Source organism: Vidua chalybeata, chromosome 6 (assembly GCF_026979565.1).
Source record: "Vidua chalybeata isolate OUT-0048 chromosome 6, bVidCha1 merged haplotype, whole genome shotgun sequence".
In the NCBI taxonomy this organism is placed as follows: Eukaryota; Metazoa; Chordata; class Aves; order Passeriformes; family Viduidae; genus Vidua; species Vidua chalybeata.
The window spans coordinates 47,065,008-47,077,496 of record NC_071535.1 but is presented as its reverse complement, the minus strand read 5'-3'; the positions used below and the strand labels follow the sequence as shown (position 1 = coordinate 47,077,496).

At 55.3% G+C, this 12,489-nt stretch overlaps 1 protein-coding gene across 2 annotated transcripts in view; it reads left to right on the top strand.

Annotated features, from left to right (window-relative positions):
• DUSP8 (dual specificity phosphatase 8) overlaps positions 1 to 11,679 on the top strand; it is a 36,019-nt gene extending 24,340 nt beyond the window's left edge. Inside the window, exons 1-5 of one of the 2 annotated variants that reach the window (XM_053946556.1) lie at positions 769 to 1,101; positions 8,389 to 8,555; positions 9,705 to 9,864; positions 10,051 to 10,174; positions 10,560 to 11,679. In XM_053946556.1, the coding sequence (XP_053802531.1) occupies positions 984 to 1,101; positions 8,389 to 8,555; positions 9,705 to 9,864; positions 10,051 to 10,174; positions 10,560 to 11,649 (1,659 nt within the window). In that variant the 5' untranslated portion in view covers positions 769 to 983 and the 3' untranslated portion in view covers positions 11,650 to 11,679. Of the gene's footprint in view, positions 1 to 768; positions 1,102 to 8,388; positions 8,556 to 9,704; positions 9,865 to 10,050; positions 10,175 to 10,559 lie in introns of those variants that run through there. The other variant, XM_053946555.1, reaches the window with a different exon arrangement.
• The last annotated feature ends 810 nt before the right edge of the window (positions 11,680 to 12,489 follow it).

The window sequence follows — 12,489 nt, the reverse complement described above, 5'->3', positions numbered from 1 at the left end:
AGGTGTGAGCAGCCCAGAAGCCCCTTTTCCTGACAGCTGTTGGGACCCATTCATTGTCAGCTGTTTGGGACCACTCAGGATGAGCATTCTCCTGGGTGATGCTCTCAGTGGAGACATTAAGGGGCAAGATGAGCTCGTCATTAGGGACCTGCTGTCTCGTCCCCAGCTCTGCCCTGCACCAAAGAGCCCCGGAGAAGTTATTTAATCTTTTGTGGCTCAGTTTCCCTCATGGCATTGCCCTTCCTGGTGCTGGGGTTCAGAGTTAAACATCACCCAGGGGATACACGTTGGTCCTGCCAGGAGCTGCTGTGGGGAGCGGGTGCAGCCGTGAGTGCCTTCACGGTACGAGGAGCAGCAGGGAGCCGGGATGGAGTATGGTGCTGCTCCCTTCGTTGTGGGGGTTTGATCGCACACCGCCCTGGCAGGTGCTAAAATGAGGTGTGGGCATGAGCTTCCTCCCACCGCGTTCCCGTCCCCATATTAACTGCGCGGGGCCAAAGCCGGCGTGGTGCAGCGATTCGCGGCCGCTCGCTGCGGGGGGCTTTGGGCAGGCGAGAAAATCGCGGTTGCGCCTTTAAGTGGGGAGCGAAGCATATGTCAGCCCGGCGTTGTGCTGCGTGTCTGTGTGCTGAGTAAGGAATGCGGCCGCATGCCTGACCCGTTAGCTATGAGCGCGGTACGGGCGCGCAGCGAGCGCGGCGGCGGATGGGGCGGCTGCTCCCGGGCTGAGCTCACTCGGGCTGGAGCGGGCGGCGAAAAGGGGGGCGGCCGGGGAAAGGGGGCTACGCCGAGACCCCCTACCCCGCTCGGCTTTTTTTAAATGCTTTTTATTTTTTCAGCTTGAAGGCTGGAGCCAGGGGGAGGCTGGCATTGCTCTGCTGCAGGGGCGCTTTTTTGGTTTTTTTTTAGTATTTTGTTTGCCCGCCAGCTGTTGTTTGGCGACGGTGAGAGGTGCCCCCGCGAGCGGCAGCCCAGCTGCCTGGATGCCCGTGGATGTAATGATTGCTCCCTCCGAGGACCAGTTCTGGACAGACATGCGCGAGGGGCAGATGAAGCTGAAAATAAGGGTGCGGAGGATGAAGGAGAGCAGGGACAAGAGAGGTTTGTCAGGCGGCCCGGCGCCTTTCCTTCCGATGGGGACGGAGCGGGAAGAGGGGGCTGCGCCGCCGGAGCCCTGCTTTGCCCGGGGGCCGGAGATCGCCTTTGCCGAGTGTCCGGCGGGGAGCGGAGCGCGGTGCTGGCGATACAAAGAGCGCAGGCAGCTGGCGAGCGGGGAGATGGAAGCGAGCGGGGAGCGTGCGGAGGGGAGCGGAGCGGAGCGATGGCTGGTCCCCAGCTAGGGGCGATGTGCCTAGCGCTGGCGGAGGCGGCCGGGCTGGGACGGGAGCTGCACGGAGGGGGCAGCTCCTTCAGGCAGGTGAGCGGCTGCCTGCAGCGGGCTGAGGCATCTGCAGCGGCCCCGGCGCTAGGCAGCCCTCCCACCCGGTGCAGGGTCCGGTGAGATTGTCTGGTCGCGGGGGCCGCTCCGGCCTCTCCTGAACCCTTCGCCGTCCAGGCAAGCTTGGCGAGGGCGCGGACGGAGCGGAGAAGGGAAGAAGGAAAGCTGCGGGAGCCGGGAGAATCTGCCGCCAGCATCTCTGCGCCCTCGGGCGCCGGGTTGCGGGGGCGGGGGGGGCACCGGGCATAGGAGAGTGTACGGGGCAAGGACGGGCGAGGACGGCGGGGAGAACAAGGGGCCCTCGGCTCAGAGCGCTGCGCTGCTGCCCGCGCCCAGGCAGCTGCCCGCCGGAGCCATTTCGCTTCACCAGAGCTGCCCTGCCTGCCTATCTTGGGTGGTTTCTTTCAGAAAGGGGTTTTGCGGTGTTTCCACCCCACCAGTGACAGGGCGAAGGGCACGCGGAGGAAGGATATATTAACTGGAGCAGCTTAAAAATATGCCGAGCCTGAGATGACCTAGATTACCGAAGGGTTGAATCAAGCAACTTCCCCTCCATCACCACTTAAAATGGGAGGCTGCTAAAAGTGCTTGACAGGTTTTTGTGGCATGAAGCACATAACCCAGTGATGGTGTCATTAATAATAAGTCACTCCTGGAAATGACACATTTTTCTTTACTTAGAACGAGTAACGCTGGTCCAAAGCAGGCGCAGTCACCAGAGGAAAATCAAGCTCAACAGCTCGAGGAGTGTGTCCGTGGTTGTGTAGGCAGAGGGCTTCCTTTCTGCTGCTTTTGCTTTTTTTAAAGATGTTTTCTGTTTCTTTGGGAGAATGGGAGCAGTCTCTGGGACCAGCCTGCAAGGCATGGGGGACTGGCACAGGTTGGGAGGCAGCAGGGCACTGTAGAAGCAGATGGACAGAGGCTGTTCAGGGTGACCGTTGGGGAAACAGGGAATGCGCATGAATCCATAATAGGGCTGATTCATCGGCTTTCTCATCCCCACTGCTTGGGGAAAAAAAAAAAAAAAAAAGAACGAACCAACAGTGGGGTGATGAAATTTTGTACCAAATAAGAGGATGGGGACACCCGGGCAAGAGAGTGGAAAAATAGACTGGTTGAAAACTGGACATCTCTCTCCAATGCACTGAGATGGAGCGACATGAAAGAGCATCAGCCAGGAGAGTAAGCTGGGCAGGCTGTGGAGCATCAGGATTTCAGCAGGCTTGTGGGAAGGATGCTCAAGCAAATGGGCTGTGTCCACATCAGGCATTGCTGGGAGGGATGGGCTGAATCAAAGGGGACTACAGTACCCGGGGAAACAGTGAGGATGGAGGCAGGGGGGAAATTCAGACACGTCCCAGGCAGCGGGAAATGCTGACAAAGCCCCAGAGCTCCCTAGAGCACAGTGAGTAAGGGTGGCAGTAAGCAGTGTTTCATCATGCCACCCGGCTTAGCTGCCGGCACCAACAGGCTCCCACCCAGCACGAGAGTCAGGGAGATGGCATTTTGCAAAGAGGGATTTTCCCAGCGGCTCTGGGGGTTGATGTGCAGCTTGCCAGGCTCCTCCATTTTCTGTCCTTCAATTCAACCTGTGGCAGAGATGCTCAGCCGAGCACTAAGGCTCATTGTCATAAGAAGGCTGAGCATAATGCAGGTGAGGGCTGGGGTTTTGCAGGTCCCTGCAGCTCTTGTCATCTCCTGCTGTACCTCAGTTCAGCAAGGTGCTTTAACATCTGGGGATGGATGGGTCAGAGTGCTGGGAATAGCATGGCCCCCAAGGGGCTGGGCTGATGAAGAGGGGGCATCCGGGCACCACCCTGGCCACCAAGACAACACAGCAGTGAGGGAGCCACGCTGGCATGGCGGCTGCTCCAGCAGCAAGCCGAGGCGCGTGTTCGCTTGCATGCCTCGCTGCTCCTTGCCACGTGCTGCCCTGGCAGCAGCTCCCAGCCACCACAGGCATTTTAATGAGAGCCGGGCAGAGCCTGGCCTCTCTACCACTCACACCTTGCTCTGATGGCTGCACTCTGCACATTCATCTCCAGCCCCATGGACTCACCACCTCCTTCAGAGGCCTCTGAAGAAACCCAACAGCTCTGGCTTTAATGCTGTGCTCTGCTGACTGCAAGAAGCTGTGAAAGGGCTGCCCAGGGCACCTGCCTCATCCCAAAACTGCTCTTCAAGAGAGCCACATGTCTCTTGAATACCCCCAGCCTCATGAGTCTCATAGAAGTTCCCCTAGGGATACTCTGAGCAGCATGTCCTGTTCAGCAGCCACCCCTGTGCATTGCAGGCTCAAAGGTCCCCACCAAGAAACAGGGAAGAGGTGACATGTCACTCTGCTGTGCCATCAGTTTATGGCAGCAAGGAGGAGGGGATCCAGAGCTGGAAATCCTCCCTGGGCCAGCAGCTGCCACACCCCATCCTCACCTCCAGCTCTCACATGGGAAGCTAGGAGGAGACCTGCAGGGGTATTAAAGATGTGTTTTACAGCCCACCCTCATCGCTGCAATAATGAGAGTTAGAGAGCAGCAGACAGAGCTGTTCAGAGACCGGCTCCCCAGGCAGCTGCCAGAAGTTTTGCGGCAGCCCGCAGCCTCACCAATGAGTCTTGCGCCTGTGCTTCGCTGGAGACCATCTGCCCCGCTAAAGCTCCTGGCAGCTGAGGGGGCTGTTCTGAAGCCTCAGCTCCACGTTACAGCTCCAGCCTGAAAAGATGGCCCCAGTGCAGGGAGGGACACAGGGAACAACAGGGAGCTGGAATATCCATGCTTCACATGTCCCACACCTTCCTTTTATCCTCAGCAGTGTCTGTTATCATTTCATGCAGCTTAATGGATTGTAAATCCCTAAAGCTAAGGCTTACCACCAGAAGGAGAATAATGCCACACCACATCCCTGTCCCTAGCCAGGACTTTGTCACCTTCTATGTCACCTTCTCTGCACCACCACTGCTGCCCAGCCATGGCAGAGAAGGGCACAGTGCAACTCACAGGTGACATATTTTGCCTGTGATGTTGTCAGTGACCCAGCTATGACTAGGATGTCCCCAAAAACCACCTGAAGGTGACAGCCAGGGCAGTGGAAGGTTCCCCAGCTATGTCAGGATCCCAGCTCAGGAGTGCAACATCTCGTCCTTACATCTTGTAGTCTCCTTCCATGTCTGTGTTTCTGTTCATTTTGGTTGCAGCTGTCGCAGGGCTGTAGGCAGGCAGGGTGCAAGGCCTGGCAGACGGCCTCCTCCTTGTGCAGTTTGCTGCTGGAGGGGAGGAGCCACACGGCTCCCAACAGTAGCAGCAGTGCAGATACCACAGGAGCCTGCTCAAAGATGCTGCTGGCATCTTCCCCCTGGTCTGATGGACAGGCTCGGGGAAATTCCCAGGCTGTTTGCTTTCCCTCTGCAGCATTTATTCTCACAATAAATCCAGTTTCACTGGGTGGTTATCATAGCTGGAAAATGCACAGAGGGGAGGGCCTGGCAAAGACAGGGATAGGGGAGAAGTTCTGGTGTTTTCCCGTCACCTCTGTTTGACGGAAGGCTCACGCAGAGCAGGGCTGGGGGCTGGCCCAGAGGGGTTTCTGCAGGACACAGCAAGAGGTGGAAGAGTGGTCAGCACCCTCTGAGTGAAACCTCAGGTGAGGGCTCCATTGTTGCACTCTTCTGGCACTAAGTTGCTGCAACACTCTGTGCCTCGGTGTGATTTTCACTTGCAGAAGGGTGACTTTCACTTCCTAGGCCTCCTAGAACCTGCCTGATGCTGGTTCTTGGCTCCTCTTTCTTCCATTTTCAGCAGTAGCAGTGAAAGCATCCCCACTTCTGTTCTGGTTCCCTTCCCTTCCAGTTCCCACTTCTCTTCCTGGGCACTATCTCTGCCTCAGGTAATTGCAGTAGGCAGGCAGACAGCATTTTTTCCAGAGAATGGTTTTGAGAGCCCTCCATGCTGGAACCATGAGCAGCTCACTGGGCCGTGCCACACAGGGACCAGCTCCTCCCCAGCAAGCCTTCACCAGGGTAGGGGAGCATCCAAAAGAAACCAGAGATCCCCAAACACCCATTCCATGTCAGATACAAATCCTTCCTGAGCTTAATTCCACACATACCAAGAGAAATGGTGCTCCTGGCATGAGCATTGTGAATAAAAGAGGAAAGGCTAGAACTGGTGCTACCCTGGCTCCTCACCTCATTGTGCTCTGCTGCTCTCTCCCAGCAAAACCTGGGATCCATGGCCTGGGGCATAGAGGGGAGGAAAGCCCAAGTATCAGTTGGAGCGCAGCCAGGGACATTCACTGCCTTTGGGATTGTTTGAAGAGCTGCTTCACTTTCTAAAAATGAAAGGCACGCTGGAGCAGCCGCTGTGGGGTGGGGTGAGCATCGCTTCCATGTTGGGATGGTGTCAAGTATGTGGCCCCATCTCTAGGGTTTCCTCCAAGCCCAGACTGCCTTCAGCAGGTGCAAGTATGGGGGAGATGAGGACAGGAGGGCTGGGAGTATGCCTGGACTCCTGGACACAGGGTTGAGGCTTTGCTTAGGACAAGTGAGGTGAGCTATGGGGATCATGTCAAGTGCCAGCATCCTCCAGTTTTGGCAGCCTCTGCCCAGGTAGGCTCTGCAGATGAGGGTGCTGCTGCCACTCTACAAACATCCCCGCCTGCTTGACAGACCCCTTAGCTCCTGCCTGGAGTTCCCCAGTCAGTGTTGGCAGAGGATCTGCTGCCAGCTGAGCATGGTGGGAGTAGGCAGTGGGGAGAGAGCAGCATGCCCTGACCTGCTTGAACTATGAGATCACCTTAAAGAGCTATACAAAGCCATCCACTGCCCTGGGCAGCTCCTGATGGATGTGAATGAGTGCAAGAGGCTGGGCACCTATGGACCAGAGCAGGCACTGATCCCTGGGGCTGCATTTGTGTGTGCCCTGCTCCCCAAAAATGTGCAGTGTTCCTTCAGAAAAATTCCCATGTTTCACACAAGGCCGGGGTTAGATCTGTGACCCACTCAAACTCAAGTGCTACAGGTTGCTCTAGGGGCAGCTGAAGGAAACACTTCCCAGGGGTTTCTGCCCCAGCCTCCCCCAGGCACCAGCACGGGGCAAAGCAGGGAGGTCGCATGTGTCTATGCAGAGCTCTGGCTAGTGATGGACAGTCTTGGCAATGGGGCCAACAGTAACCAGAGCTATGCTGCACCTGTGCTGGGCCTCCTGCTTTTGCTCTGATTTAATGTCCCAGTTGAGAGGCGATGTCATTTCGGAGGGAGCAAGAGAAAAGGAAGTGCTGGAAAAGATAAGATGCTTTAACTCTGCCTCTCCTGTCTTGACTGGGTTTTAAAGCTGGGAGGTGTGTTAGCTGCCAGACAAGAAAACAGAGGGGAGGAAAGAGGTTTGTTGAAGGACACCTTTTCCTTAGGCCAGTGGAAGCTGACACCAGGAGGTGCTGAGATGGAGTGAGATGGAGGACCTTGGATGTTCCCAAGTGGTGTGAGCATTATTTTGTGCACTGCTTTGGCTTCTCCATCACCTTCATCTCACAAACATGTCAGATGGGTTGTCTGCAGCACCAGTCATGCCTCTCTAGAGTGTGGGTGCCACACCATCAGCCAGAAAGGTGCTCCAGGAGGATCAGCAGAAATGTTGCCAAAATGCTGGAGAAGGTAAATTGAGAATATGCCAAGGCTGCCCTGCTTCCGAAGGGGAGAGGGACTGGCTCATTAAAAGGTCTTGTTTAGCTGTGGAGATGAGCCAGGGATTCTCAGGGTGCTCAGTCCAGAGACTTGGGCTTTCAAAAGGATCTCGTGGGAGCATACTGGTCCCTTTGACAGTCAAAGGCAGTCAAGCCCCCAAGTCCTCTCTGCCCTTTGGGTGATGTCAAGCTGCATCTGCTCATTCGCATGACTGGGAAGACCTCAAGGGAGACTTGAGGCACATATGACTCAAGCTCCTCTCCACTGCATGAAGCTGCCACCCAGATGTCCTCAGCTGGAGGGGAGTGGAACTAGGCCATTGCTAACCAGACCTGGCTCTACCCTGGAGTATAGGATCAGCAAGTGAGAGCAAAGGATCAGTGGTCTTATGCAACTGTGAAGGACATGCAACAGCACCAGGGGTTTTCCAGCTCTCCTTGCTGCCTGCTGTGCAAGCAGAGCAAGGCTTGCAGCCCTGCTCAAGCTTTCAGGACTGGCTCTCAGGCTTTTGACCATGCCAGACACTGTGACAATACCTCTGGCTGTCACATGCCAGCTACTGCAACCCTCAGCTGGGGGTTTTCTTTAAACACTGGGCTTCAAGATGCTCAAGCTGAGTGTGACTGCCCAGCAGCTTGGTGCAATAAACTGGACACTGCTTGCTGTCACATTAAGCAAGGTCAGAGCATGAAAATCAGCAGTGGCTTGCAAGTACTATTATGCCACCATGGTGTGGCAGAAATCATGGGCTTGGCAGGGCTGGGCAGAAGGCCTGTCTCTCAGAAATCACAATGTGTAAGTGTAGCCAATGCAGCAAGGTTTGGGCTGACCACCCAGACCCCAGGAGCCTTGCATCTCAATGGGTTTGCTTGTCGTCATCCTGCCCTGATGGATTTTGGTATCAAAAGGTGACCCTCTTCACAGAATAGCAGGGAGCCAAGAAAAGGACTGTCTCTTCCTGTTATTTGTCTGAATGAAGTTGAGAAGAGCCAGTTTCATTGGCGAGGGTGTGGGATGCCTCACATGTGCATTAATATCCAGCTGCGAGAGGGAAAAGTCAGAGCTGGTTCTCCATTCCTTTCTCTGTGTGTGTGTCACGGCCATCACAATCTGTGTGCACTGGTTAGTTGTGGCTGGTGGCTTGTTGCTCCTGGAGGCTCTGTTCTCAGGGCTGCAGGGTTATCACCACTTTGTCCCCAGCCCAGGCCTTGGGGTGCCAGGTACTGATGATCTCGGGCTTGCTGCTCCAAGCTCAATGTCCCCATTTTCTCCACAGGAGGCTTTGCCACCTTCTCATCCTGCTTCCCAGGGCTCTGCGAGGGGAAGCCAGCTGCCATCCTGCCGATGAGCATCTCCCAGCCATGCTTGCCTGTGGCCAACGTTGGCCCCACGCGCATCCTGCCACATCTGTACCTGGGCTCCCAGAAGGATGTCCTGAACAAGGTACAGCCCTGTTGAGGGGACACGTCTGCCCTGTCCCAATGGGGACCCCAGTCATGCAGAGAGGTGAAGGTATTAAGGATTCCTCTCCTTCCTAGTGGGAAGACCACACAGTGCCCTTTAAAAGGTGCCAGAAAGGCTGTGCTGTGATGTCACACTGGGGAAGAAATTATGTTTAAAGGAAAAGTAATGATGAGAAGAAAGAAAGAGGAATTGCAGTTAAAGTGCTGCCAAACATCTGCCTACTGCAGCCATGAGGGAGACAGCCAGGTGTCCTCATCCATGGCGGGCAAGGAGGGAGAGGGACCATGACACCAGACTGGAACTGGAGACAGAAAGGAGGGAGAGAGAAATTATGTACAGGGAGTAGAAGGAAATGAAAGAAAAAAATGACAAGAATGTAAGCCTGGGAGCTGGACTGGCTCCATCAAGCCTGCTGGAAGGGCAGGAACAGGCCCTTCCAGCAGGCTTGATGGAGCCAGTCTGGGTCTGGAACCCTGAAGACCCAGGGCTGAAATCCTGGGGCCAAAATCCTGAGGAGCCAATGCCAGGCAGGGAAAGTGGTTTTCTTCCCTCCCCACTTTCTTGGAGGGTTTTGTTCAAGTTTTGGAACTGTGTTTTCTGCCGTCCTTGCAATGTGGCCACATGCTGGAGAAGAGAAGCATTGCCCATGCAAGGCCTCACTCTGTTGCCTATAGATAGAGAATCTTCTGGCCGCATTGGTTAATGTAGGGTGCTACCACTGACTCACTCCACCCTGTTGGTGAGATGTCTCCTTTCTTCCTCAGCTGATTCTTCCACAGCTTTCAGACAGAGTTTTTGCTAATTTTCTTTCTTGTATTGTCCTATTCTCTCATACTGGGGTTGTTGGGTTTTCCCCTCTGGAACCCCTTTCCAAGTGTATTTGTCCTTGTTCACTTTACTTGGACCAAAGTAAAGTTCTGCTGAGGTTCAAACCTGTGTCATCTAAATTGACACAACCTTTTCAGCAGGTCTCTGCTGTATTATCATCAATTAGGCCAAGGCACTAGGAGACCCACAGGAGAAAATGCTGGGATGGGAAGAGGCAGGGAGCGTTCATGGCAAGACAGACCTTCAGTACATGGTGTGGGCTGAACTCAGCTGATCATTTGATGGCTTTTTTCCCACCAGGACCTGATGACACAGAATGGGATAAGCTATGTCCTAAATGCCAGCAACTCCTGTCCCAAGCCAGACTTCATCTGTGATAGTCACTTCATGCGCATTCCTGTCAATGACAACTACTGTGAGAAGCTGCTTCCCTGGCTGGACAAGTCCATTGAATTCATCGGTGAGCTTTTCTTTTGGTTGCAGACCCTCCAATTCTCAACCTTCACAATGTGAACTCTTCTGTCCTCCTGGTCTTGCTCGCAGCAACTGTTGTCCCATCACACAAAGGGGCTGGGGTTTGGGGAGGGAGGCTAGAACCATTTTGCTCACCATCATTGTTCTCTCTGTTTCCTCTGCCATTCTCCAGACAAAGCTAAGGTGTCCAGCTGCCAGGTGATTGTGCACTGTTTGGCTGGGATCTCCCGGTCAGCCACCATTGCCATCGCCTACATCATGAAGACCATGGGTATGTCATCTGATGATGCTTACAGGTGAGTTTTCCCCTGAGGGTACTGGGGGGGTTATACCAGTATGCTTCACTTGAGGGAAGGAAAGCAGGCTAAGCCCAGAAGGAGAGGGTCAGGGCTCCTTGAAGCTCTGTCTTGCCTGTCTAGGTCCCAGTAAAACCAAACCAAACCTCCTGTCATAAAATGCCTGCAACAAGGAATGGTTAGGAGTGGTAAAAGGGAGTGGGGAGGCAGTCCTAGCTCTAATCCTGGGGCATCTCAAGGCCCCATGGTTCCCCAAGATCCTTTTCTTTAGAGGGTCTGGTCAGAAGGTTCTTGATGATGCCTCTTCTCTCTAAAGTGGCTGAGAGAGTAGGGGTGGCCCACTGAAGGACCAAGCAACAATGGGGCTGTCTGTGCCTCTTGGCAGGTTTGTTAAGGACCGTCGCCCATCCATCTCGCCCAACTTCAACTTTCTGGGCCAGCTCCTGGAGTACGAGAGGAGCCTGAAGCTCCTGAAGGCCCTGAAGTCAAAGGGCGACTGGGGCGAGGGGGATGCCCTGCAGGACGCAGCAGAGGTGGCTGAGAGCAGCCGGCATTCCCTAACACCTACCTCAGAGAAGGCCGAGGATGTGCCAAGGAGCACGGGCTCGGCATCCCCCACCAGTGACCCCGAGCGGCAGGGCGGGACCCCAAAGGTCCTGTCACCCACCACCCTGCAGCAGGGGCTCAATGGCCTGCACCTCTCCTCCGAGCGCATCCAGGATACCAACCGCCTGAAACGCTCCTTCTCCCTGGACATCAAGTCTGCCTATTCCCCCGGTCTGCGGCAGGACCCCCCTGGGCCCCCTGGACCTGGGGAAGCCCCCAAACTCTGCAAGCTGGACAGCCCCTCGGGCTCGGGCAGCCTCAGCCCCTTCTCCCCAGGGGCGGACAGCCCTGACCGGCCCACAGGGCCCGAGCTCCTGCTGGAGGCCAAGGTGAGGCAGCGTCGGAAGCACCGGCACGCAGCGGGCTCGCCAGCCCATGGGGTCAGCCTCAACGTTGGCGGGACCTGCGCCACGCGCAAGAGCCCCGTCGCCGAGGATGGGCTGCCACCACGGCTCAGCCAGCCACCCACTGCACCCGGCGCCACCACCACTGCCTGGAGCGGGGTGCACCTGGAGTCCCCCAGCACTGCCTCAGGCGAGGCTGGCTGGTACTTTGGCAAGGACTCCGTCAGCACTGGCGGCAGCGGCGGGGGCCTGTTTCCCAGCGCTGGCCCATACCCACCGCCATTTGGCTGCGGTGCAGTGGCGGCTGGATGTGAGATCAGACTGAGGGACAAGGCACGGGCCGAGCCACGAGACGGGCGGCACAGCTGGCACGAGGAGGCCAGTGCCGAGAAGCAATTCAAGCGAAGGAGCTGCCAGATGGAATTTGAGGAAACCATGTCCGAGGGCAGGGCTCGGGAAGAGCTGGGCAAAATCAGCAAACAGTCCAGCTTTTCGGGCAGCATGGAGATCATCGAGGTGTCCTGACGCTCACCTGGGGTGCTTGGAGACCTGGGACAGGGCTGGGGTGGGGGGATATTTAAGCTGAGGGGAGCGGGAAAGGGAGGCGATGGGGTCGGGGGGTGTATTTATACTTGTGCGTGCATTTTCGGGAGCGCAAGCGCTGAAACCGAAACGAAGGTGGATGAGTCTTTCCAGAGTCGGGAAACATAGTGGCGGATGCTTAGTGTCCCTCCTGCACTCACCCTGGACCTTTCCCGCCCATCCCCAGGGCGCCCCGGCCCTCAGACACATGCACTCAAAATTTGGGCCTAAAACTCAAGTGGGAAGAGTTGGGGAAGTGGCAGGGATTGCAATTTTGGCTGTGGTGATGGGGCACAGCACCTGGAGGGGGGACCACAGCTGCCCCTTCCCTGCACCCTGGTGCACTAAGCATGCTCTGCTGTGTTTCTCTGGCTAAGTATACTAAAAATGCTGCACTGGAGCAGCCCTATACATATATAAATATATATTATATATAATATAAAGAAAAAAAAACCCCGAAAACACACACACAAAAGAAAAGGTAAATGGTTTTACTGCAATTTTTATTGAGACGTAAATAATATTTCAGTTTTTTTGTTTTGTTTTTAATTTATTGAAGCTGTTCATTCTGACAATGATTTTCAGACAATGTGGGGCAGTACTTTCAGCTCTATTTTTACTGTGTATGGTATTTAAATCTGAAATACGAGTTTCTAAGCAATATCTGAGGCCTGTGGCTCCTTCTATAGTTGATGTCCACAACATAGATTTCCCCCCTTATCTCTGGGCATACCAACAAGGGGACAGGAGACTCTTCTGGGCACTTTTTCTAGAAATGAACAA